Source organism: Haliotis rubra, unplaced genomic scaffold, assembly GCF_003918875.1.
Source record: "Haliotis rubra isolate DU_JTF1 unplaced genomic scaffold, ASM391887v1 Scf6, whole genome shotgun sequence".
Lineage (NCBI taxonomy): Eukaryota > Metazoa > Mollusca > Gastropoda > Lepetellida > Haliotidae > Haliotis > Haliotis rubra.
In genome coordinates this window covers 5,501,125-5,525,593 of record NW_025767301.1, presented here as the reverse complement: position 1 = coordinate 5,525,593, position 24,469 = coordinate 5,501,125, and the positions used below count along the sequence as shown (strand labels likewise).

General features: G+C 38.6%; 1 protein-coding gene across 1 annotated transcript; it reads right to left on the bottom strand.

The window, feature by feature from the left end:
• Positions 1–185: 185 nt before the first annotated feature.
• LOC124255276 (ribonuclease Oy-like) lies at positions 186–19,193 on the bottom strand. Its single transcript, XM_046689146.1, has 10 exons — positions 18,997–19,193; positions 17,149–17,228; positions 7,614–7,701; positions 5,919–5,974; positions 5,034–5,103; positions 4,825–4,892; positions 4,003–4,122; positions 3,392–3,440; positions 1,512–1,592; positions 186–644 (listed from the first exon to the last, which is right to left on the bottom strand). The coding sequence occupies exons 2-10, from the start codon at positions 17,196–17,198 to the stop codon at positions 501–503; spliced, it is 726 nt and encodes a 241-aa protein (XP_046545102.1). The 5' UTR covers positions 17,199–17,228; positions 18,997–19,193; the 3' UTR covers positions 186–500.
• Between the last annotated feature and the right edge of the window lie 5,276 nt (positions 19,194–24,469).

Genomic DNA, 24,469 nt, shown 5'->3' with positions numbered 1-24,469 from the left:
AAGTCTGGGCTAGTACAAGCAGCCGCACATACACATACACACGCATGCACGTCGTCATATGAGCGAAATATTCTCAAGCACGACGTTAAACCCCATTTCACCTCACCTCACCTCTTTTGGATTGTTATTTTTATCAGGATCTTAGATATTAGTTTATAATGAAGTTTTAAATTATGACAACAATGTGCGCTTATTAAGTATTTTAATGTCGTCAGGCCTGCTAATTTTATCATCTACTGTGAATAACATGCTTAGAAGACGACTGTTATTCCTGTAAAATTTATTATCCGTTTAACTATTTCTTATATCTTATTCTAAAACGAAATGTACATAGTTTTTAAATAGTACATAGTGACTCATAAGCCTTATTGGCTGGGTGAATGAATATTTTATTGCTTCTATTGTGTATTGTATTTCATGTAATCGTTCACATGACATTTTAATAAACTATATCTGTCTGTCTATCTATTTTAACGCAGTTGTTTTTAAACAAACAGCCTCTACTGAAAACAATGCATGTCGCTGATTGGGAAGATGTAGATTTCGTCGGCGGGCGTGCAGCAGCTTGTGGAATGGCCAGGCATTCTTGTCACGTTGAACGTTTTGGACAACGCCATGTGAATCTCCTTCAACATAGTGCGACCCTGCAAGGGATATAGAAACGATATATATTTTGAAAATGCATTGGAAACACGATAACGTTTGGAATACCTTTTGTAAATATAGAAGACCTTATACTAAATACGACTATATCAGCGAAGATGCAATGCAGATTTTACTAATTTTGAATGATAACCTACATAGTAGAAAGTCTGTGACTAAGAGTGTACCATTTGCAAATGCTATTTTTTCTTGTTTTGACATACAGAAAATCAGCTTGAACATAAAAATTGTTATCCAAAATTGGAAACAGCGTTATCCCAATTTCGTCTTACCCTCTACATTTAGTGTCGTTATATGGATAACCTAGGGTGGCCTAGTGGCTAAAGCGTTCGCTCGTCACGCCGAAGGCCCGGTTCGATTCCTCACATGGGTACAATGTGTGAAGCCTATTTCTCGTGTACCCTGACGTGATATTGTTGGAGTGTTCGCTGATCAGATCACACATAATAGGTCCATGTATGAGAGCCATAATTGGTAAATTAAGTGGAGCCCATCACTGGTTACTTCTGCCAGATTAAAGCTGAAATACTGCAGCTCATTATAACTGTTTGTAAATAAGGGCGGTGGGGTAGTCTAGTGATTAAAGCGTCCTCTGGTCACGCCGAAGCTCGGGTTCGATTCCCCATATGGGTACAATGTGTGAAGCCCATTTCTGGCGTCCGTGATATTGTTGGAATATTGCTAAAAGCGGCGTAAAACCACATTCACTGTCTGTAAATATTTCCTATTTTTAAGTGATTCTCAAGATCAGACCTATTGTGCAGTGCTCTGACCGACGATGGTCTCAGGTTTGACTTTTACGATCAATGGAATCTGTTTTGGCAGATAATTCTCTCAGTAAATATTACGTGTCTCTGCCTTGCACATATTATCTTCAGGGGACTGTCCAACCGGAAGTACTCCATGAGAGCCTTTTGTATGGCATTGACCTGTAAAGTGAAACAAGCTATGAAGAACATCATGACTATGTTATTCTACACTACACACAAGTGCCACTGACGTCGGAAACATTAATCTGGAATGTAATATTTTGATCTGAATAAGCGTAACTTCTAAAGGAGAGTTAGGGCCATTGTAAAGCACATGGTCGATAATGAACCACCCGCTCAAACTGAATGAACACAAAAACGCCCGCCCTAATGAATTGGTTGGTTTGTTGTTTAACGCCGCACTCAGCAATATTCCAACTATATTGCGGCGGTGTGTTAAAAATCGAGTCTGGATCAAACAATCCAGTGATCAACAGCATGAACATCGATCTTTCAATTTGGCTACGATGACATGTGTCAACCAAGTCAGCGAGCCTGACCACCCTATTCCGTTAGTTGCCTCTTACGACAAGCATGGGTTGTTGAAGATCTCTAAAGGTGAGACGCTATTAACCCAAACTGACCACCTGACCTGACCACCCAAACCATTACGTCTTCTCTTACGACCAGTAGAAGAAACTTCGCGCGTACCATGCCCTAATGAAGCACAGGGACGGGATTGATAAATGTGTAGAGTAAAAATCTCAGGGACGAGGCATGTAAACAAGCATTTCCATATAAAGCACATGGAGGAGACTGACATACATAATATGTAAATGAACAACAGAATCATACCAACATGTATAATACAGCACAGCGTCGCAATTAATAAACATGAAGCACAGGAACAGGTATACATAGATGCACGGGCATGTCCATATGAAGCAGAATAACGAATCTTTCAAACATGCATTTCCAGATGAGTGAGTCATTGAGTATGGTTTTTCGCCGCTTTTAGCAATATTCCAGCAACATCACGGCGGGGGACACCAGAAATGGGCTTCACACATTGTACCCAAGTGGGGAATCGAACCCGGGTCCTTAACCACTAGGCTACCTCACCAGATGAAGCACTAGTACGACATTTGTAAACACGCATGTACAAATGAACACAAGCACACATGTACAAATGAACACAAACATGCATGTAAAAATGAACACAAACATGCATGTACAAAAGAACACAAACATGCATGTACAAATGAACATATACATGCATGTACAAATGAACACAAACATGCATGTACAAATGAACACATACATACATGTACAATGAAGACAAATATGTATGTACAAATGAACACAAACACGCATGTACAAATGAACACATACACACATGTATAAATGAACACATACACACATGTACAAATGAACACTTACATGCATGTACAAATAATTACATACATGCATGTACAATGAACACAAACATGCATGTACAAAAGAACACAAACATGCATGTACAAATGAACACATGCATGTACAAATGAACACATACATGCATGTACAAATGAACACAAACATGCATGTACAAATGAACACATACATACATGTACAATGAAGACAAATATGTATGTACAAATGAACACAAACACGCATGTACAAATGAACACATACACACATGTATAAATGAACACATACACACATGTACAAATGAACACTTACATGCATGTACAAATAATTACATACATGCATGTACAATGAACACAAACATGCATGTACAAATGAACACATACACACATGCAGTGTACATGTGGGAACATATGGACACACATAGCCGAGAATCAGCGTAGTCTTGCACGGGGATTGAGACATACGAGCTGGGCCAGCACAGATGGAGTCATGGGCGTGTTAAAAACCTGCTTTGATGTAGTGGGAATACGTTTAGAAGTAGATCGCCCTGTTGTAAACAATGTACTCACGGAGTATGCTTTCGTACATGATGGCGTGATTCCAGCCTTCTCAAGCGCCCTGTCAAAATGCATACAAAACCTTATACCATGTGTGAGGTGAGGTGTAGTGTGAATTGTCTGTCTGTCTGTCTGCTTTGGATGTCTGTGTGCTTATACCTACACGGGCTAACTGAGATACCATGTCGAACTTTACTATTGATTATCCGGTATCCAACTCACACATACAGTATACAGTCGATCAGGCCTTGTATTTGTATCATTTGGTCGACCGCCAGGTTGGCAAACAACATGTATCCCAGAACACCCTTCCCAGAACATTCAACGAGGACACAGTTCATCAGTCATTCGTGAGTCATTTCCTTTACAGTTATTTCGAATTTTCTATTGTCAGTGAGCTAAAGTTAACCGTTGGAAATATGCTAACCTATTGGCAAATTCCTAGTGGGCAGGTTTGGGTGTTAAGATGGAGACGCCTAGATCGAACATATATGACTACTCACATCACAATATCAGAGGTCGGTGTAGTGAGAGAATGATCAGCGTTCACAAAGTCACAGATTACACGTAGTGTATCGTGAGACAGGGCAATTTGTAATAGTGTTTAATGCAAAACAACTCACTTTTCGGGATTCAATGCAGTTACACTGTTGAGACTCAGAGCCTTTTGAAAGTAGCGAAACTCATTGTTCGTGGCTTCCAGGCTTGCTGCGCATGTACCGTGGGCTGTCCATTCATGTTCCCTGAAACGCAGTGAATACATACGGTGCATGTACATTGTATGGGCGTACCGGAGTACAGATGGTCGGTCAGTACCTATAGTTAGATGTTTCACAGTACCATAGGTCGGTCACTGTGGTAACTGAATAAATACTGCGTTTTATCATTGTAATGTGTCTGTACAATTGATCGGTGTGCAGTTTAGTAAAACCTCAGCTCCCGGAAGTTATACAACCTATGGGCGTTGCATCGGAAACACACTAATGGTCTGGTGACCTTAAAACAAGCATGTGTTGACATACAATGTTAGATGTATCACCAATTGTCCGGTGACCCTATAACAAGCATGTGTTGACATACAATGATAGACGTATCACCAATGGTCTGGTGACCCTATAAGAAACATGTGTTGACATACAGAGTACAATGTTAGACGTATCACCAATGACCTATAAGAAGCATATGTACACGTACAGAGTACAATGTTAAACGTGAAGCCAACTTCCTTTATCCGGATACCAATCCTGAGACAACACATTCCCAGATTAACTCATGACTGGCGTGTTACAGGAGTAAGGGTTAGTTGTATTGCACACTGAAAGGCCACAAGATCATAATAAGATTCTGTTTTCTTTAGTTGTTGCAAATATGTAAAACTGTTCACGTTGTAACTAAAATAGCATTGTCATATTTAACGTAAAAAGACAAGTACTCGTATCACCAACCACAGCCCTTTGGGTCGTGTGTCCTCAAGAAGGTTGGGCCAGCTTGCCTCAAGTTGTTTCTGGAGAGACTGAAATAGTGAAGACGCAAACTATAAAACACATAGAAATAAGTTATTTTATTCACTTTCATACATGTCACATTCGGTGGTATATCTGACCAGGGAGCAGTTCAAAAATAGCACATTGGAAAAAATATTATCACACAATACCTTGACCTTGTCCCATTTAAAATGCCAACTGTCGTTGCAGTTTTCAACGCTTACATCGCCTCGGTTTGGCCTACAACAGGATGAGAAAGAAAACTATTATTTTTTTTATTTTATGTATTTCATAACAATCGATAAACTAGTTGTAAACATTTGTATTTCAAACTTTCAGACTGCGTCATATGATCATCACAGGTTTATTGAAGTCTGTCTGGGCTGTGTTAACGGCTACCTTCCCTAAGGAGGAATGGACTATTCCCGTTTTCTTTAGTTGTATTCCAATACCTGCATGTATAAATATGTGTTTCCTTAATAAATATATTATTATAAATCATACTGAGTACGTAAAATGAGTTTGAAACTGCTTCTAGCAATATCCCAGGAACACGGCTGAAGGACTTCACATTTGTACCCGTGTGGGGAATCAACCCTAAGCTAGTGCTACATCGTAGTCCAAAACCATAACGAGCGAGAAAACTTACGCTGTGAGAGAATGTGTGAGATGGATTTTACGCGTGTTGGGCGTATTCAAGCTACATGACGGTGGGAGACACCACACATAGACCTCATAAATTGTACCCAAGACAGGTACGAACCTTCGGCGTGACGAGAGAATGCTTTAACCTCTAGACTAACCACCAAGACTTCTATACCCCGATGTTATTATATAGAGAAACGAACTCGGGTCTTCAACATAACGCTTCAACCACCAGGCCACCCCAGCTCCCCTTTAGTCAACATGAACATGTTGTGCGTTTTAGTGAACTTGTAATCAGTTTAAACACAAATTGTGTTGGTTGGACTATTATTCAGCAATAAGTATTGGTTAACAAATAATTATATCTGGTGTGATGTGACAGTGTTTGGTGGGGAAGTTCAAGCACTTACCACAGGCCGTGCACCGTCCATGTTTTCACTGGTTTGGGAAGGCCTTTGCACTTGTGCTGAAAAATACATTGTGACACTTGAGGAGAGGTAGATCATGTCCCAACTCGATACAAATACGCAGAGCACGTGCACCGTATTTCGGAGAAACCCCTAATAAACCTCGACCAAATATTCATGAACTCTACCTCTTGTCTGGAAGTGCAACCAGCTGGTTCAGCTATCAATTGGCGGTAATTGTTACTGATCCACCGTCAAGTAATCAATTCACAATATGCGGTACTTTGTACGATAAGATTGTAATTAAAGTTAAAACAGCAATTCCCCCTGTTGTCTGCTGCAGGACAACACAATGCAATAGTTTGCATCCACAATGCGCTACACTAATCACGTTCTCAAAAGTCACTTACAAGTAACGCACCTGTCCCGACAATAGTGAATTGTAGCATAAGGCTTCATTCAGAATTAACTCATTAACTTCCCCTGGAGACTACTGATCACAGGTTCTGATAGCGGGCCTGCCATAATGTCAGGAAATAAAAAACGATACTGATGTATTTGGCTACGGAAGTAATTCCGTGCAGGTATCAATGAATGACGAAAGCATAACCTAATGTCAGTGTCCCGGCAGTACTACCTACCATATATCACACATGTAAAAAGGCTAATAGGAAAGTAAGATTCTTTATGGATAACAACTGCTTTATTATATATGTTGCGACGTTTCGTTATGGATTCTTATACCGTTGTCAAGCAAGAGTGAAGTACTACAGCACAGAACGGCCTTATACACATCAACAGGGGTTAAGTAATAACAGCATGTAGGTATGAATCAAGGGGATTAAAAACAACAACAAGGCACGGTGGTAATAATGTAGTGACAATAAGAGGAAGCCAATGGTGCTTGAAGCAGAAACAAAATATACATGGCTGATAAGTTTAATTAGCAATGATAGCTGGGGTGCTCTAATCTGTTGTTTTTTATCAGTTCAGTGTATGCAGATGGGATGAGATATCCCTGGTCTCTGTTGATTGAGGGCTTGTGTCTCCGGATTTGAAGATTTCTTTTGGCGAAGTCCGGGTGTTTTTTCGACAATATCTCTACATTGTCCCAAATGATGTTGTGATTGGGACAGTTGATGATGTGGTCTGATATTACTGATTTCGTATCTCTCTCCCCTTCATAGGGAAGACCTCCCACCACATCAGCGTCTCCTGAAGCGACAAGCAGGCATCGACACCTACTTTACCAGCTCTACACCACTGATAACCCTACTGAAAGCTATTGGCAGGAACACCCCAAAACAACATCAACCCAAAGGTGCTGTCTACAAAGTCAACTGTGACTGTGGCGAGGCCTATGTAGGTGAAACCTCCCGGTCCATAAATATCAGAATCAGAGAACACCTATCATCTACCACTAAATCAGACCGAAAATCAGCAATATCAGACCATGTTGTTATTACTTAATCCCTGTTGATGAAGTACCTCACTCTTGCTTGACAACGGTATAAGAATCCATACCGAAACGTCGCATCATATAGACTAAAGAAGTTGTTATCCATAAAGAATCTTACTTTCTTATTACTCACCAACTTCTAAAATGCCAATCAAACAGATGTTAATAGGCTGTTACTCTTGGGACCATATACACTCACAAATCAATTTACAAAAAATAAACAATTACAGCAAACGTACGTTCATTTGTGATGGATCATTGCAAAAAGATGGTGGCCATTGTTGCGCAAAGACGAAATACGTCCACTTCCTGTCCCAACTGATGGCCCTGTAATGATACAAGCACGTACCTTGTATACAGATACCACTGGGTCACATTGACCTGGTAGTCTAGTAATGATGTGTAAACATGTACCTTGTATACAGATACCTCTGGTACACATTGACCTAGTAGTCTAGTAATGATATGTAAGCATGTACCTTGTATACAGATACCACTGGTACACATTGACCTGGTAGTCTAGTAATGATATAATAAGAGTACTTTTATAGCGCCTCATCCACATCACCCAGGGACATGCTCTAAGCGCATAACATATATACAGGTTCTATGTACAGGAAAGTTGACGTCATAGATATTTCTTGAAGAGGTGAGTTTTGAGCTTGGACTTAAAGACTCGGAGTGATGGAGAGGTTTTAAGATCCGATGGTAGAGAGTTCCAGAGAGTGGCAGCAGCATGAGAAAATGAATTTGCACCAAAGGTTTTAAGTTTGCACACAGGAACAACTAGCAAGAGTTGATCGCTGGAGCGGAGAGATCTGTCAGGTTTGTACAGTGTTATCAAATCATGGAGGTATGCTGGACCAATGCTATAAACAGACTGATAAACAAGGGAGAGCAGTTTAAATTCAATCCTCTCGCGGATCCGGAGCCAGTGAAGAGAATTGAGAGCTGGCGTAATATGAGAACATAGCTTTGTCCTTGTGACGATGCGAGCAGCCTGATTCTGTATTTTCTGGAGGCGCTGTAATTGTTCATCAGAGATACCAATTAGTAAACTATTACAGTAGTCCAAGCGTGATAGAACTAGAGATCGAACGAGGGTGGCCGTTGCTTCCATGGTTAAGATGTTGCGTATGGAACCAATATTTCGGAGATGGAAGTGACATATTTTGCATAGGTGGTTGATATGACTTTTCATAGACAAATTTGAGTCCAAATAAACACCAAGATTTCTTACAGAGGGAGAGAAAGGGATTGAGGATTGTCCAATGGAAATGGAAGAAAGCTGACACTTCTGCTGTCTTTGACGTGGGGCAATAATGATGGCTTCTGTTTTACTATCGTTTAAGACCAGTTTGTTGTTTGTCATCCATGACTTGACATCATTGAGACACGACTCCATGTTATCCTTGGCCTTCTGCTGACTGTCTGGACTTGGTTTAAAGCTATCCACCAATTGGGAGTCATCAGCATAAAAGTGCCGCCCAATGCAATGATCAGAGATCAGTTGTCCCAGAGGTTTGGTGTACATAGTGTACAGTATTGGTCCTAAAACTGAGCCTTGTGGCACTCCACATTCAAGGACATGTCTGTCTGACAGTGCCCTGTTAATTTGAACAGACTGTACACGATCTTCTAGATATGATGAAAACCATTTTAGGACTGTGCCGTTTAGTCCATATTCGATCTGTAGCCTTGATAACAATGTTGCATGGTCGATAGTATCAAAGGCAGCTGAGAGGTCTAAAAGAACGAGCAGGGCAATATTTCCGTCATCTACGGACATCTTGATGTTGTCCAGAACACCATTTAGAGCTGTTTCGGTGCTATGTGCAGTCCTGTAGGCAGATTGATACTTATCAATCAGATCGAAGTTCTGTAAATGCCCAAGCATCTGACTTTTGACAACTTTTTCAAGGACTTTAGAAAGAAACGAAAGATTAGAAACTGGTCGGTAACTGCTGAGGTTTTCAGGTTCCAATGATGGCTTCTTTATCAAAGGTTTAATTACTGCCTGTTTAAAGCACTTGGGCACTATTCCAGATGAGAGACTGAGGTTGACAATCCTGGTGATAACAGGCAGAATGGTGTCTAGTACTTTCAGCAAGAACTTGGTTGAGAGTGGATCTGCCTCACATGATGTTGGTTTTGATGATGTTATGATTTTCATAATGTCATTTTCAGACACATGTGTGAAAGATGTTAAGCGTTGTCCTTGGAACTCTTTATAAGAGACATCATCGCAGAGACTACCCAACTTATGACGAAGTCTTGTGATTTTTTTCAGAGAAGTAATTTTGGAAATCATTTGCCAGAGCAACATCGTCTCCCTGTGGCAGAACTACGTCAGAATTCTTCCCAAGGAGTTTATTGAGGGTGCAAAACAGGCGTTTAGGATTATCAGCATTAGATGTGATTTCTGCATTGAAGTAATCAGATCTGGCTTTCCGTATGCATTTGTTGACGTCATTTCGAGCAAGTTTGTATATTTGACGGTGAATTTCCAAACGTGATTTTCTCCAACGACGCTCAGCAATGCGTCTACCTCTCTTGGCCAGTAGCACAACAGACGTGTACCAGGGAGAAGAATCTTGAGGTCGGACCTGTTTAAGCTTGACTGGAGCATGTCTATCTAAAACCTCAGATAGTGAGGAATTGAACATGTCGAGTAGCTCATCCACGTCTTCCGTAATTTCTTTAAAAAGAGCAGATTCTAGAAGATCTTCTTTGAGTTTCTGAATGTCAATCTTTTTGATGTTACGAACCAGAACTGTTTTCTTTTCAGGTACTGGTCTATCAAAATTTAGATAGAACATCACCGTGAAATGATCAGACATCTGCCTGTCTTCCACTTGTATTCCGTGGATCAAACCGTCATCTTTTGCAATTACCCAGTCAATAACATGACCTAATCGATGTGTAGCCTCCGCAACATACTGTTTCAGATCATGCGTTGCAAGTGTCCTTGAAATGCGTTTGGTCAGCGGATTATCCATTGAGTTATGATGGACATTGAAATCTCCAATTATGAGACAGGATCCTCGTTTGACATCAAGAGTTGAACACAATGTGGCAATTTCTGATGAAAAAGACGAATTGGATAGGTTATTGCTCTTAGAGGGTGGAGGTCTGTAAATGCAAACTGCTTTTATAGTTTTTTTCCCGCAAGTAATTACAACTGACATGTGTTCAAATGTAGAAAAGTCACCTGAGAGTTTAAAGAGTCCAACATGCAAGTCCTGTTTATATATACATGCTACCCCTCCGCCTCTTCTGTTCATTCTTGGTACCTGATGCATTTTGTACCCACTTGGTGTCATTTCAGAACATTTAGCTTCATCCCCACTCACTGACAACCATGTTTCCGTAAGAAATAGAATGTCAATATCACAATCAAGAATGTAGTCACTAATTTCAATTGTCTTGTTTTTGACTGATTGGGCATTCCATAAGCACACTTTAACATTGTTAGTTTTTGTCTCAGTTGAGACAAAGATCAGATTCTCAACATTGCATTGAGATTTGCATTGTTCCATTGGGTTGGTACCACACACTCCAGTCTGAATCTTGATTGGTCTTTGCTTTTTACAGCCACCTCGTTTCCCTCTCCTCACAGGCTTTGTATTACTTATGCCCAATTCTCTGATGTGATGAAATAACTCAGGGTCAAGCCATTGTCTTTTTGATTGGAGCTTGTGAATACACAGAAGCTGGTCTCTACTGTAGGTTAGCTGGCTTACGTCCATTGTCAAGCAGCTGGAGAGCCGGCTTGGCTCACTGATTGGTGAACAATAGAGTGTCACTGTCTTGATGTTAGAAACTATGCAAAGTTCCAATATTATTACGGTCAAAATCAGCATTGTTCGACAACTATTTTCTTCTTCAAATGCAAAAATGTGTTCTTGGTAGCCTTATTCATCAACTGTCCGGTTTCCAAAGACTAGAAGCCGTTGTAAATTCCTTAAATCAAGCAAAACTGTGAGCTCAGATAACGTGCTGTACCTTGTATACAGATACCACTGGGTCACATTGACCTAGTCGTCTAGTAATGATATGTAAACATGTACCTTGTATACAGATACCACTGGGTCACATTGACCTAGTCGTCTAGTAATGATATGTAAACATGTACCTTGTATACAGATACCACTGGGTCACATTGACCTGGTAGTCTAGTAATGATATGTAAACATGTACCTTGTATACAGATACCACTGGGTCACACATTGACCTGATTTGTAGTCTAGTAATGATGTGTAAACATGTACCTTGTATACAGATACCACTGGTACACATTGACCTTGTAGTCTAGTAATGATATGTAAACATGTACCTTGTATACAGATACCACTGGGTCACATTGACCTGGTAGTCTAGTAATGATATGTAAACATGTACCTTGTATACAGATACCTCTGGGTCACATTGACCTAGTCGTCTAGTAATGATATGTAAACATGTACCTTGTATACAGATACCACTGGGTCACATTGACCTGGTAGTCTAGTAATGATATGTAAGCATGTACCTTGTATACAGATACCTCTGGTACACATTGACCTGGTAGTCTAGTAATGATATGTAAGCATGTACCTTGTATACAGATACCACTGGGTCACATTGACCTGGTAGTCTAGTAATGATATGTAAACATGTACCTTGTATACAGATACCACTGGGTCACATTGACCTGGTAGTCTAGTAATGATATGTAAACATGTACCTTGTATACAGATACCTCTGGTACACATTGACCTGGTAGTCTAGTAATGATATGTAAGCATGTACCTTGTATACAGATACCTCTGGTACACATTGACCTGGTAGTCTAGTAATGATATGTAAGCATGTACCTTGTATACAGATACCACTGGGTCACATTGACCTGGTAGTCTAGTAATGATATGTAAACATGTACCTTGTATACAGATACCACTGGTACACATTGACCTGATAGTCTAGTAATGATATGTAAGCATGTACCTTGTATACAGATACCATTGGGTCACTTTGACCTAGTAGTCTAGTAATGATATGTAAACATGTACCTTGTATACAGATACCACTGGGTCACATTGACCTGGTAGTCTAGTAATGATATGTAAGCATGTACCTTGTATACAGATACCATTGGGTCACTTTGACCTAGTCGTCTAGTACTGATATGTAAACATGCATCTTGTCTACAGATACCATTGGGTCGCGTTGGCCTAGTAGTCAAGTAATGATATGATTTAAACAAATTTTATTCATTATCAGTAATGAAAAGGATTGGCAAACAAGCAAAGGCTCATCTTAATGCCGCTCCAATACAGCCGCATTGGTTTTGTACACAGGTATGACATTTCAACGGTAAATGATTAAGTGACGTTAAATTTGATGAATGAAATACATAATTTACAGTACGTTTACAGTGTATTACATTGTGTTTCAGTACATTACTTCTTAAAACTTAAATAGAGAAGATTTTTCGATAAAACAAAGAACAGATTTAACAATTTGCAAATTTTCAATTTCTGATGCTTGAATATTTCCATATAGGACCGATTTGAGATTGTATCCATTTCTATATAAATGCATATCATTTCTTAAATTGTCACAATTTGGACACAGAAAGAAATAATGTAAATTATCTTCACAAAATGCACCACAAGAACAAGATGGGTCATTAGATATAAAACGATTAACTTTGTGCGAGTTAAGATCACTACATCCTAATCGAAGTCTACAGTGCATAATTTGACAGAATCTGCTTCCAAAATTTGGATAATAGGCAAATTTAATACCTGGGTTGTGTGAGATTTTATTTGTGAAAGATTTAGGAGATTGTATTTGTTAAATATCATCTGGTAAAAGGTTCCAAAGTTCTACAGTGCTTGGTAAAAAGTTTCTGTAGAAGGTTGTTCTTGAAGGGACGTTTTGTAAATTTGTTGAATTTCTCAAATCATAGGAAATATTCGCAGATACGGGTTTTGGAACCATATTACATAAATAGCTAGGTGCTTTATTATGTATCATTTTATGAAAATGTTTAACTTTTGTATACGTCTTTTTTCAGCTAGAGGTCGGAGATCAGTTTATTATGGCTTGTACCACGTGTTGCCCCACATATAGTTCTCAAATCATCAAGTTATAATTTTTCTAACTTGTTTTTATGATTCGTTGTACAATTGTCCTATATGTGGCTGCAGTAATCAAACAAGGGTAATATGAAAGATTTATACATCATTTTAAGAGTGTTTCTTGATAAACGATATTTACAACTTCTCAATCAGTTTGTCATCGGTGAAACCCTATCTATAATGCTATTTATTTGTGAGGTCCAATTTCAATATGATTGAAGGACGAGTCCTAAATGTTTATGCTTGTTTACCTCTTTAATGGGGATACCTTGCACTGATAACTGGGGTTTTAAACATGGTAAACGTTTCTTGCTAAAAAGTATACTTTCTTGGGGTTTTTCGGGATTAAACTTAACTTGCCAATTTTTAGCCCATTGTGATATTCTTTCTAAATCGTCGTTTAAGAACATAAAGTGACGTATCATCAGCAAATAGTCTAATATTACAGTCTATACCATACTGTCTACAAGATCATTAATGTATATCAGAAACAACAGTGGTCCTAACACTGATCCCTGGGGGACACCTGCTAGTACAGGCTTATATTCTGTATTAAATCCATTTATAACTTTCTGTACTCTGTTATGAAGATAACTATCGAACCATTTTAGTAGCCTACCACCTATACCAACAGAACGTAATTTATTCAAAAGTCCTTCATGCCATACCTTATCAAAGGCTTTGTTGGTATCGCAGAATACAGCCCTTACCTCCTTACCCTTATCAAGCGAACTAGAAATACAATCATATAAATCTGTTAACTGATAGCAAGTCGAATCTCAAGGCATGAAAGCAGATTGCATCTCACTTATTATATCGTTGTCTTTGAAGAAATTATAAACATATTTATGTACACATTGTTCAAATACTTTTGGTACACAACCTGTCAGTGCTACAGGTCTACAGTTACTACAGTCATCAATATTACCTTTCTTGTGGATGGGAATTACTTATGCATATTTCCAAATTTCAGGGAAGGTAAAGGTCTGAAAGGATTGGTTGAAAATCTTCGTGAGGGGATATGACAAATTATTTGCCTTTAGTTTCAGAAATCTATTCCCTATACCATGAGGTCCGATTGCCTTTCTATTGTTGAGAGAAAGGAGAATATCTCTAACATCTGCTAGGTTTAATTCTATAGAGGATAAACAGTTTTTTCATTTATCATATTAGGAATGGGGGGAGAGCGTTCCGGGTCTTCAACAGAGGCCTTGGCGATGAAAAAATCATTTAATACGTTTACTATAGTTATTGGATCATCATAAATTATATTTTGATGCGAGATCGGTGAAAAACTTGTCATTTTAGGTTTTTTATTCAAATAAGTTTTTATTAAGTGCCACCAAGTCTTATTATCACAGTGATCATTGATAATGCCGTCTAATTTCAAAAACAATGATTTGCCTTTGCCTTTCTGACTGTTGATACAACACAATTCCATAATTTTCTAAAAGCTTCCCAATCTGATTGAAGATTACGTCGTTTTGCAAGCTTGTGTTTACGATTTCGCTGGCGTATCAAACTACGTATTTCGGCATTCATCCATGGCTTATCTTTACTTCTAACCGTTTTAGTTTTATTTGGAATAAATTTGTCCATAACATCTAAGATACATTTACTAAATCTCATAACTAATAAATCAGTATCAGTAATGTTAAGTAGAGCTTCCCAGTTATAGTATGTACAGTCAGTAAGTACAGTTTAAATATGAATTTAAATGGTCTATGTTAAGTAGTGAATAATTGTATATCTCCCTTGTGAAACTTGTGTCAAAAGGTTTGGATCCTTTAAGGCTAACAAACACAGGACAATGGTCACTACAAACAGGGTCAAGTACACCCGAATAACAAACATTATCATGATTAGTAACAAAAATTCATCTATCAGTGTGCGCGAGTGTACTGTTATCCGAGTAGGTTCAGATATGTCCATAGCTTGATTGTAAGCACTCTAACCGCTGTTTATAATTACTGAAATGGTCAACATTAAAATCACCTGCCACAAGACCCCGTTAGTGACAGTATATATCCTTGATGACAGTTTTTAGCCTTACAAGCCCCTGTGCATCTGTCCACAAACTTCAAACGTACCCCCGCTGCCTATTGCAGCCGCTCCTCTATCTGAGTGGCAGCTTGTACCGAGATCTTAAAGCCATCGTTCTGTCTAATCTGTACTAGGCTAGATATATCATTATGCAGTATCATGTGTTAGTTGAGCACCGACCACAATGTGCTGATGCCAGACTGAGAAACACGCAGAGTTTGGGCAACAGTATTCTCAAGTGCGCCCACCTGCAACATGTATATCGAACGTATACGTCCAGTACGTTGCAAACGTTGATCAATGCTGTTGCTTCATTCAGTATAAGGGCCAGTGGGGTAGCCGAGTGGTTAAAGCGTTCGCCCGTCACCCTGAAGACCCAGGTTCGATTCCCCACACGGGTAAAATGTGTGAAGCCCATTTCTGGTGTCTCCCGCCGTACTATTGCTGGAATATTGCTAAAAACGGCGTAAAAACGTACTCATTCACCTTCCTGATAAAAGGATCTTGAGTGTTTCGTCTGAAGGAAACAAATTGTCAAATTCAAAAACCAATTACTGAGTGAAAGTGATACTGGTGAATGCGGCATTCCACCAACTGTAGGAGCTGTCCCAGCTTGTTTTGATTAGATATGTTTTGGCCACATACAACATCTACGTACTTTTTCATTACCAGACATTGGTGTATGTCCAATTATTCTCACATAAAAACAAAATATCCCCTACTCTGTTTGCACAGCATATATTGTAGCCATGCGATAGTTCAAGCGATAGCAATGTATCATGTTTAGTTACTATACAATGCACAAGGAAATCGCTTTGACCTGAGGAAATGTCAACTTATACATCCGAGTATGAGTAAGTACGTGGACCAGGATACATATATACCACATCTTTGCATGGACTTCTATAAACGTAGTCGCAACTGTTCAATTGGTATTAATTTAGTAACACTCACGAAGACATGTTTGGTACTGACACACCTAGAAATCTATACATACAATTGTTTAATTTGTTTAATTTTCATTAACACACGTGCACAATAATTTGTGCAAACATAATATATTCCTTGCAACTTTAATTAAAACTGCTTTGTCCTTGACCTTGTAAAAGGAAATGCGTTACGAAAGGTTGTATGGTAAAATATTCAGATGAAAACAGCCTACTATTATACCTATTTGTATTTCATATAACTTCCATGTAACCATTCGGCGCCAGCCTCGTTTTGATACAAGTCTCAGACATCCTATGAACAGTTAGTGATGGATGACTACATGTGCTTGTGGCTGTATACATGGACCGGTTTACATCAAATGGCTTAAAGAAGCAGAGAGGTTAGTTCCCTTCCCAAGGCATGTCAGGCAACAATGATCATAGGTTCGAATCCTGTTGTGTCAGGACCATAACCCTGATCGTGAGTGTCACCAAAGTGGTAAATGGGTTTTCCTGAACATTGAGCTTACATGCCGTGATGAAACCGAAATAGTGTTCGTGGTGGCGTTAAAACCTCACTCACTCACTCACTCACTCACTCACTCACTGACAGATGACACTATCTCATCATCCGAAACTACCATTTTGTTTTAAAACAACCCAAAAAGCACACTCACGTGTTGATCAAGGCAAGAAATAGGACGATGGCAACTCCCCGAACAGGCATTTTGTTCAGCGTTTGCGAAGGAGCTCTCAGCTGAAAATGATAGTTCCATATATAACATTCATCACAAAACATATTATGATATCAACTTATTCAACATTTGATAGGGAGGTTTTGGTGCAGACTGAATGTGACTTGGATGTTCGTGCCATGAAGATAGTTCCCCGATATAACAAGATACCCGAAAACTTTTACTTAGATTGCAGGGTGAAAGAATGAGGGATGGATTAGTTCAGTAGTAGTTACTCTGTTGGCAGCCCATCCCCTTTAATCCCGAGAATAACGCTGAAGCCCAAGACACTTATCCAAGTTGACATAGCTTAAAGGCCTGATTTGTGGTTATCCCAGTGAGTATCTAATGCATGTTTACAATAACTCTCGATGGTACTCTCCCGCATCACGTGACTAAAACACCGGCATAAACACGCGTTAACTCACGAGGTATGTTTGAGCAGGATATTGTAACAATGTGTCAGGATTACTTCCGTATGGCCTCAGTTCAGTACATATGTGATCAATTCAATATCCTGGCTCGGCTTCTTTCCTTTGCGATTAGATCAAAATAACACGAATACGTTGCATATTACGGAAAGTTTTTAACATGTTTGGGGCGATAGGTATGCCTAGTGGTAAAAGCGTTCGCTCTTCACGCCGAAGGCCAGGGTTCGATTCCCCACATGGGTACAATGTGTGAAACCCATTTCTAGTGTCTTCCGGAATATTGCTAAAAGCGGCTTAAAACCAAACTCACTCACTCACTTCTAACATGTTTCCGAGTACTCATTGTTTCAAAATATCGTGGTAAAGCCAGAGATTTCAAGTGAGTGAGTGAGTTTGGTTTTAAGCCGCTTTTAGCAATATTCCGGAAGACACTAGAAATGGGCTTCACGCTACTCTGAACAGCAATTCAGTGAGTGACCATCTATTTGATGTCTATGTGGGGGTGGGAACATTACCCCAATTAATATTTGTTGAGCAATACGTCCCAAATCAAAAGTTTGTTGGCAGTGGTGAAAAATGTGATTTCAATTCAGTTTTCAATAAAAAATGTATTTTCGTAGAATCAAATTATCAATACAGCATGTGCAAAATAGAATAATGATAGATCTTTTGCACATATATATTAACCCTAAAACACATATGTATATCTCGAGTTATCTACTCAAGTGCAAGACATGCCAAAGAACACATGGTGCTACAAACAACACGTAAACACATGAAGGAAATGTACTTGTAATGTATTCTCAAGTGCCAGTGTGAAAACCCCACCAGCCTTTAGATAAGACATGTAAAACAAACTGAAAAATCGTTTTCAACCATGTCCCGCACCAGGCTACAAACATGACTTCCGTGTATACTGATAGGTACAAAATGTTTTGTGAAAAAAATATAGAAGGGTCATAACGTTTGTGATTTTATGCAATAAAACTACATAAATTGATTAAGGATGCTTAATAGATAAACAGTTTATTGGGTATTGATGGGAAATAGATTGTAATTAATACTGGGAAAACGAGCAGGCATATCCTACAGACGTACCGGAAAGACAATGAACTGCGTATATAACTTTGCCAGTGATGTACGCTGGTGTTATGAAGGGAACACGTCGTAACAAACTCCTATTTATCAACAGGGAACTGATAAGTGGACGTGGCGATTTACAATTTACTTCCTCTCTCCTCCATATAGCAAGCCATGAGTTCGGTATTGGATCTCAATTAATATTACAATGGTTTCCATACCACGACAAAAACCTGATGTTCCCCAGTTCGTTAAGATCACAAGTGTTAACCCATCCTACCTTGCTGCTTGACGGGTGTGCTACCGGGCTTGCTTCACGGGTGTGCTGCTGGACTTGCTTGACAGGTGTGCTGCCCGTAGATATGCAAGCAGGCAACTGTCAGCTGCAGTCAGAGCACCAGTTCCTGCTAGACCGAACAGGATATAAGTGACTGTCACAGGTCAGGACATCTGTTATTGTGTATAACAGCTAAACTGGCAGACCACGTGCTGCATATGAAAACGCCTTGGCAGTTCCGTCATCCCTCCACTACTTGCTTCCGCTATCAGTGAACTCATATGTAAATGGGTTGTCCCTCTGAAGACTATATATCAACACAGAAGTGTTTCGTCGTCAGCAGCTACCATATCATCTTTTTAAAAACTGTTATTCTTGTCAAGCCGACTGTGTGAGGTCGTATATATTCACAGAATACGTAATTTCAGCTTTTGAGTGGTGGCGTTTCTGTAATACCTATCGTCATCACTATTTGGTAGTGATTCAGAAAGACAGTTCACCGTACAAGCAAGTCTGCTCTTTACACAAATTTCCTGTTGGCACAGGAGGATATAATATTAGTTAAACAAGGATAATAACGATACATGTATATCTAAAAAACAATATAACTTGCGCAGGCGATTGTGTTTACGTTACATCTTTCTCTAAACATGTAACATATAATTAACACGTGTACAATGTGTGAAGCCCATTTCTGGTGTACCCAGTCGTGATATTTCTTTCCAATATTGATACGGGCGGCGTAAAACATTACTCACTCGCTCTCATTGTTTATTTTTATTTGGAGACTCCTTGAAGACACAAGAGCTGGGATTAAGGTTAAAATACTTGTCATCCCAAAAAGACTAATACAACTACAAATTATTCAAGAAACTAAATTGTTCGTTAAATTGTTTCCTGTTTTCGTTTGCGTATCAACTACTGCGGCCACTTTCCTGAGACGGACATTAAAACACGACCTGTAGGAAAAACAACGAGTCCTATTTAAAGAACTAGCGACCTAATTGGAGAAGTTTAGACTCACATCTATCACTGGAATGCCGTCACTTCCTCCAAGTCACCTTGTGTGAGTGAGTTAATATTTAACGTCACATCGGCAATATTTCAGCCATATAGTGACGAGAAATGTTTTATATAAACAATAAATTAAAGTTGCTAAATAATCAGTCATCGAAGGACTGTAAAATAACTAGAGTATCACAGATGGATTCTAAAACTAGCATGAACATGTAAAACTATTTTATTTATGAAGACAGTCACCTTGTGATCAAAACTCAATGAGGATGTTTATTCCAGCATATTTGCTACGGAATAGCTCTTGAAAAGAGAAATATGTAATTAGAGCCATTACTGCTAGTAATACCTTGATATTTTCTGCATGGTAGAGACCATGTGTTCTGATTCTCAATCTGTTTTGGGTAACATATTTACCTGTTACGATATACCTGTGTGTGGTGCTAAGCGATTATCACTGCGTTGTAGGTATTCTGGGGGAATGTGTGTATGCATAAAACATCAGTTTACAACATTGTTTGAGAATATATATTCACAATGGGACAACTGCCTGTTCTTCAGGCTTAACCAAAAGCACATTTACAGATCCCGTTATTGGTGGATTTCTGTACATCCAACCTGAAGGATCACCGATATATATGAACAGGGAAGTAAAATTTTAATGGAATTGATGCATTAGAGAGACGTTTATTGCAAATCACATTTGACTGTGGCGAACAAACCAAGTTTATCCTTGGTGTGGGTTTTAACTCAAGTACTGGTAATGAGCTTGATTATCTGATTGATGATTTTGTTGATTATCTCCCCTGCGATTCTCAGATCACTTTAACGAAAATACCCAAATGTAATTTACTAGAAACAGAAGTAAATGACTATCTGATGTCTTTGAAAAATGCAACAGTGCAACAAATGTTAACTCATTTTATAACCCTGTTGGGGGAATATGTAAATATGGCTTAAATGTAAGAAATTATTCAGATGTTATTCTGTTCTGTTATTGTAATGTAACTGATTTAACTAGCGCACCACGTCATTGAACAACCAACATGGTTTGACTTTACGAGATGAATGAAGGGAAAATATAAAATGATAACCCTGTTTAGAAAGTACAAGACTGATTTTAATCTTCAACAGTATATATCTGCCAAATCGAAATTGAAGAAGTGTTGTGACCAGAAGAAAACTGTATATATAATGTGTGTCTAAGTGACAAGATAAAGCTTGAGGCTAAATATGGTGACTGTAAATCTTTTTGGGGTACTGTTAAAAAGCATTGAACCCAAGGAGCAATCAAGGTGATGCTACACCTGAAGAATGGTTTCATATTTTAAAGAACTGCTAAACCCTGTGTTGGAATGAGAGGAAACACAATTTGATCATACAGTCAAACAGTTTACACAAAGCCATTCCTGTGATAATTGTACTTCTGCTACCTAAACGAATGATCTGCTCTGTAAAAAAATCACTGAGGAAGAAATAAAGGAAGAAAATTAAAATCAGGTCACATGCAACCAAAAAATCAAACATAATTAAAACACAATTATCACTTATTCATGACATATAATATACCTTGCTGGTTACGAAAAAATATATAAACAAAATTATAAGCGTACAATCGCAAATCGAAAGTGCAAAATTGTGTACTTCGGTTTACTTCCCAAGAAACGAAGCAGCCGTGATACCGAACCCAGTCAGAGCGGGTGGGTGTGCACTCAAGTGTAACGGCTGGTTCATTTGCAGATGCCTTCACGGCTCGTTGTGTGTATATATATAGAGAGATGTTGGGTTTTGTAAATACATGCTCATTTTTTGTGTATAACATTTTGCAATCAACAGACATCATAACATGTCATGTGTTCAAGTATCACACCTGCCTGTCTGTGTAATTACATAATGTGACAGAGACCGAACTCGGGCCATAAATCAATGCATTTTGTTTATGGTGTATAGCCTGATTGGTGTTAAGTTCAAATTGCATGTGGTCAGTGATAGCAGCTGTGTATTGAATATTGTCATTAGCAGACAGGCAGGCAGACACACAGGTGTCAATAAAACAAGACATTGAGTTTTGTCTGTGACAGCGACATATCTATATCACAGTTAGAAATTCTGTCAACGCTAAATAATGACATTGCTTTTAGTATCGAACTGAGAAAGTGACTCGGTAAGAAGAACGTGTGGTGAAATAGACAAATGAAATTATATAAACAGTTAATTTACTGTCATAACATATAAAAAGCTCGCGCCTGTGAGATATCAACAAAACATTAGAAAAGTAGCTCACACCAAAGCCTTCACCGAGTATTCACCCGACAACCCGCTTCCAAGCTGCGCGAACCTATTTACTTGCGCACGTGCTATGAGCGCAGCCCAGCTGTTGAAACCCGTTTTCCCCAGAAAAGTCTGGGGAAAATTAGTGAAACGTTTGAACTCCGATTTCGCGCGTTTTTTTTCATCGCGTTATCTTTCAACTTTATAAGTTGAATTTGCATTTTTGACGATTTGTTTCGGTATGTCCATACCGAAAGGTATCAGAATCTGCAAAGTTGTGTTTTACGTTGCATGTGACCTTTTAAGAAAGGAAAGTCCCCTGGAGAAGACGGCATACCAGCAGAATTTTACAAGATTTCATCAGAAATCCTTACTCCATATTTAATCCTACTTTTTAAGAAAATATTTGAGACTGGTGTATTCCGTGAAGCATGGTATCAGGCTGTTATCCTTCCCTTATATAAGACTGGATCAAGAAGCAACCCATCAAACTACAGAGGCATTTCACTACTGGACAGTATTGGAAAACTGTTTACATATATAATAAAACGGCGTTTAAGGATATGAATAGATATGTGATTTACTATCAGAAGCACAAGCTGGATTGCGACCGAATCATGCTACAGTTGATAACATTCGTATTTTGCAGGCTTTATGTCTAATATTTGTCTAAACCGAAAGGTCGTTTTTACTGTGCTTTTTGTGGATTTTAAGAAAAAGCATTTGATTAAGTAGACAGGAAAAGGTTATTGTATCAGTTATTAAGTAAGGGTTGCCATGGCAAAATGTTCCGGATTTTGGAAAATATGTATATACATTTGTTAAAGCTTCTGTTAAGATTGGAACTTGTCCAACACAGGCATTCACTACCTCCAGTGGTGTTCGTCAAGGCTGTATCCTCAGCCCTATTCCTTTCATTTGCTTTATAAATGAGATAGTACACGAATTGTATGACAAATGTGCCCATGGTATATTTGTATCCCAGGATGTAATTGATATTATGCTGCTTCTATTTGCGGATGATGTTGTCCCATTCTCTTTTACTGCTGTAAATAAGCATAGGCAATTAAATGTCCTGCATTCATTTTGTTTAAAATGGGACTCCAATTAAATTTGGTCAGGACAGATATAGTCGTATTCAGAAATGGGGGAATAGTTGCAAAAAATTTACAATGGACATTTGGTAGTGCAAAATTGATAATTGCATTTTATTATAAATATTTAGGTATCATGTTCACATCCAGGCTGATACAGACTGTTCTATAACAACAAGTTCTTCTCTTTTTCGTCAGCATGAAATATCTTCGCTGTTATAATTGCACCTATTGTGGTGTATACATCAGAAATATGGGGCCTTAAATATCATGACTGTACTGAAAAGATGCAAACATCCTATTTCAAACGTTTCCTGTGTTGGGAAATTTGCATCGAATAAGGCAATATTAGGTGAAATTGTCCGTACCAATATCTTTGTTTTAAGTAGTTGCAGAGCTGTTAAATATTGGATTAAATTATCCCTGGGTTAGAATGGGTGTAAACACATATCCACATCAATATCAATATCTCTACACACATTCAGCATAAGCCACTGTGTTCAAGACATGACTAAACATGGAAAAATATGGTCAGTTGTAGCTACTGGATGGATGGACTTTCACAAAACACAAAACTCTTACACAAAATCATGCAACCACAGCTGCCAGATGATAGTCTTCACTTTAGGCTCCCTACAAAAAGTGCTGGTTAAACTACGGAATCTGATTTTGTTTAGAATAACCTTAAAAGTACCAGAACACGCAGCTATCTTCGTTAATTGACAATCGCCATACTTCGTGATTCTATTTCAAGAAGCGCGTATGATAAATTATGTGTCTTTATATCCGTCAATGTTGGATGTTCTGTAGATTACCTGATATATGGACATGTAGTGGAGGTAGAAAAAAATGAAAAAATATTATGGTTAAAACTGCCTTGCATTACTATGTGTCAATATATATCATTTATTTTGACGGACCATGTGCTTTACGGAAATGGTGAATAAACCTTATCACAAAGACGATTGTTGTTTATCAATTACTTTAACAGTCACATGGCTAAGATCGCTTTACGTTCAGCAACATAAAAAGGTAACAGTAACTTAAGCATTCAAGGTCATATCTACAATATAAAACAATTTATTCTTTCTTTGAAA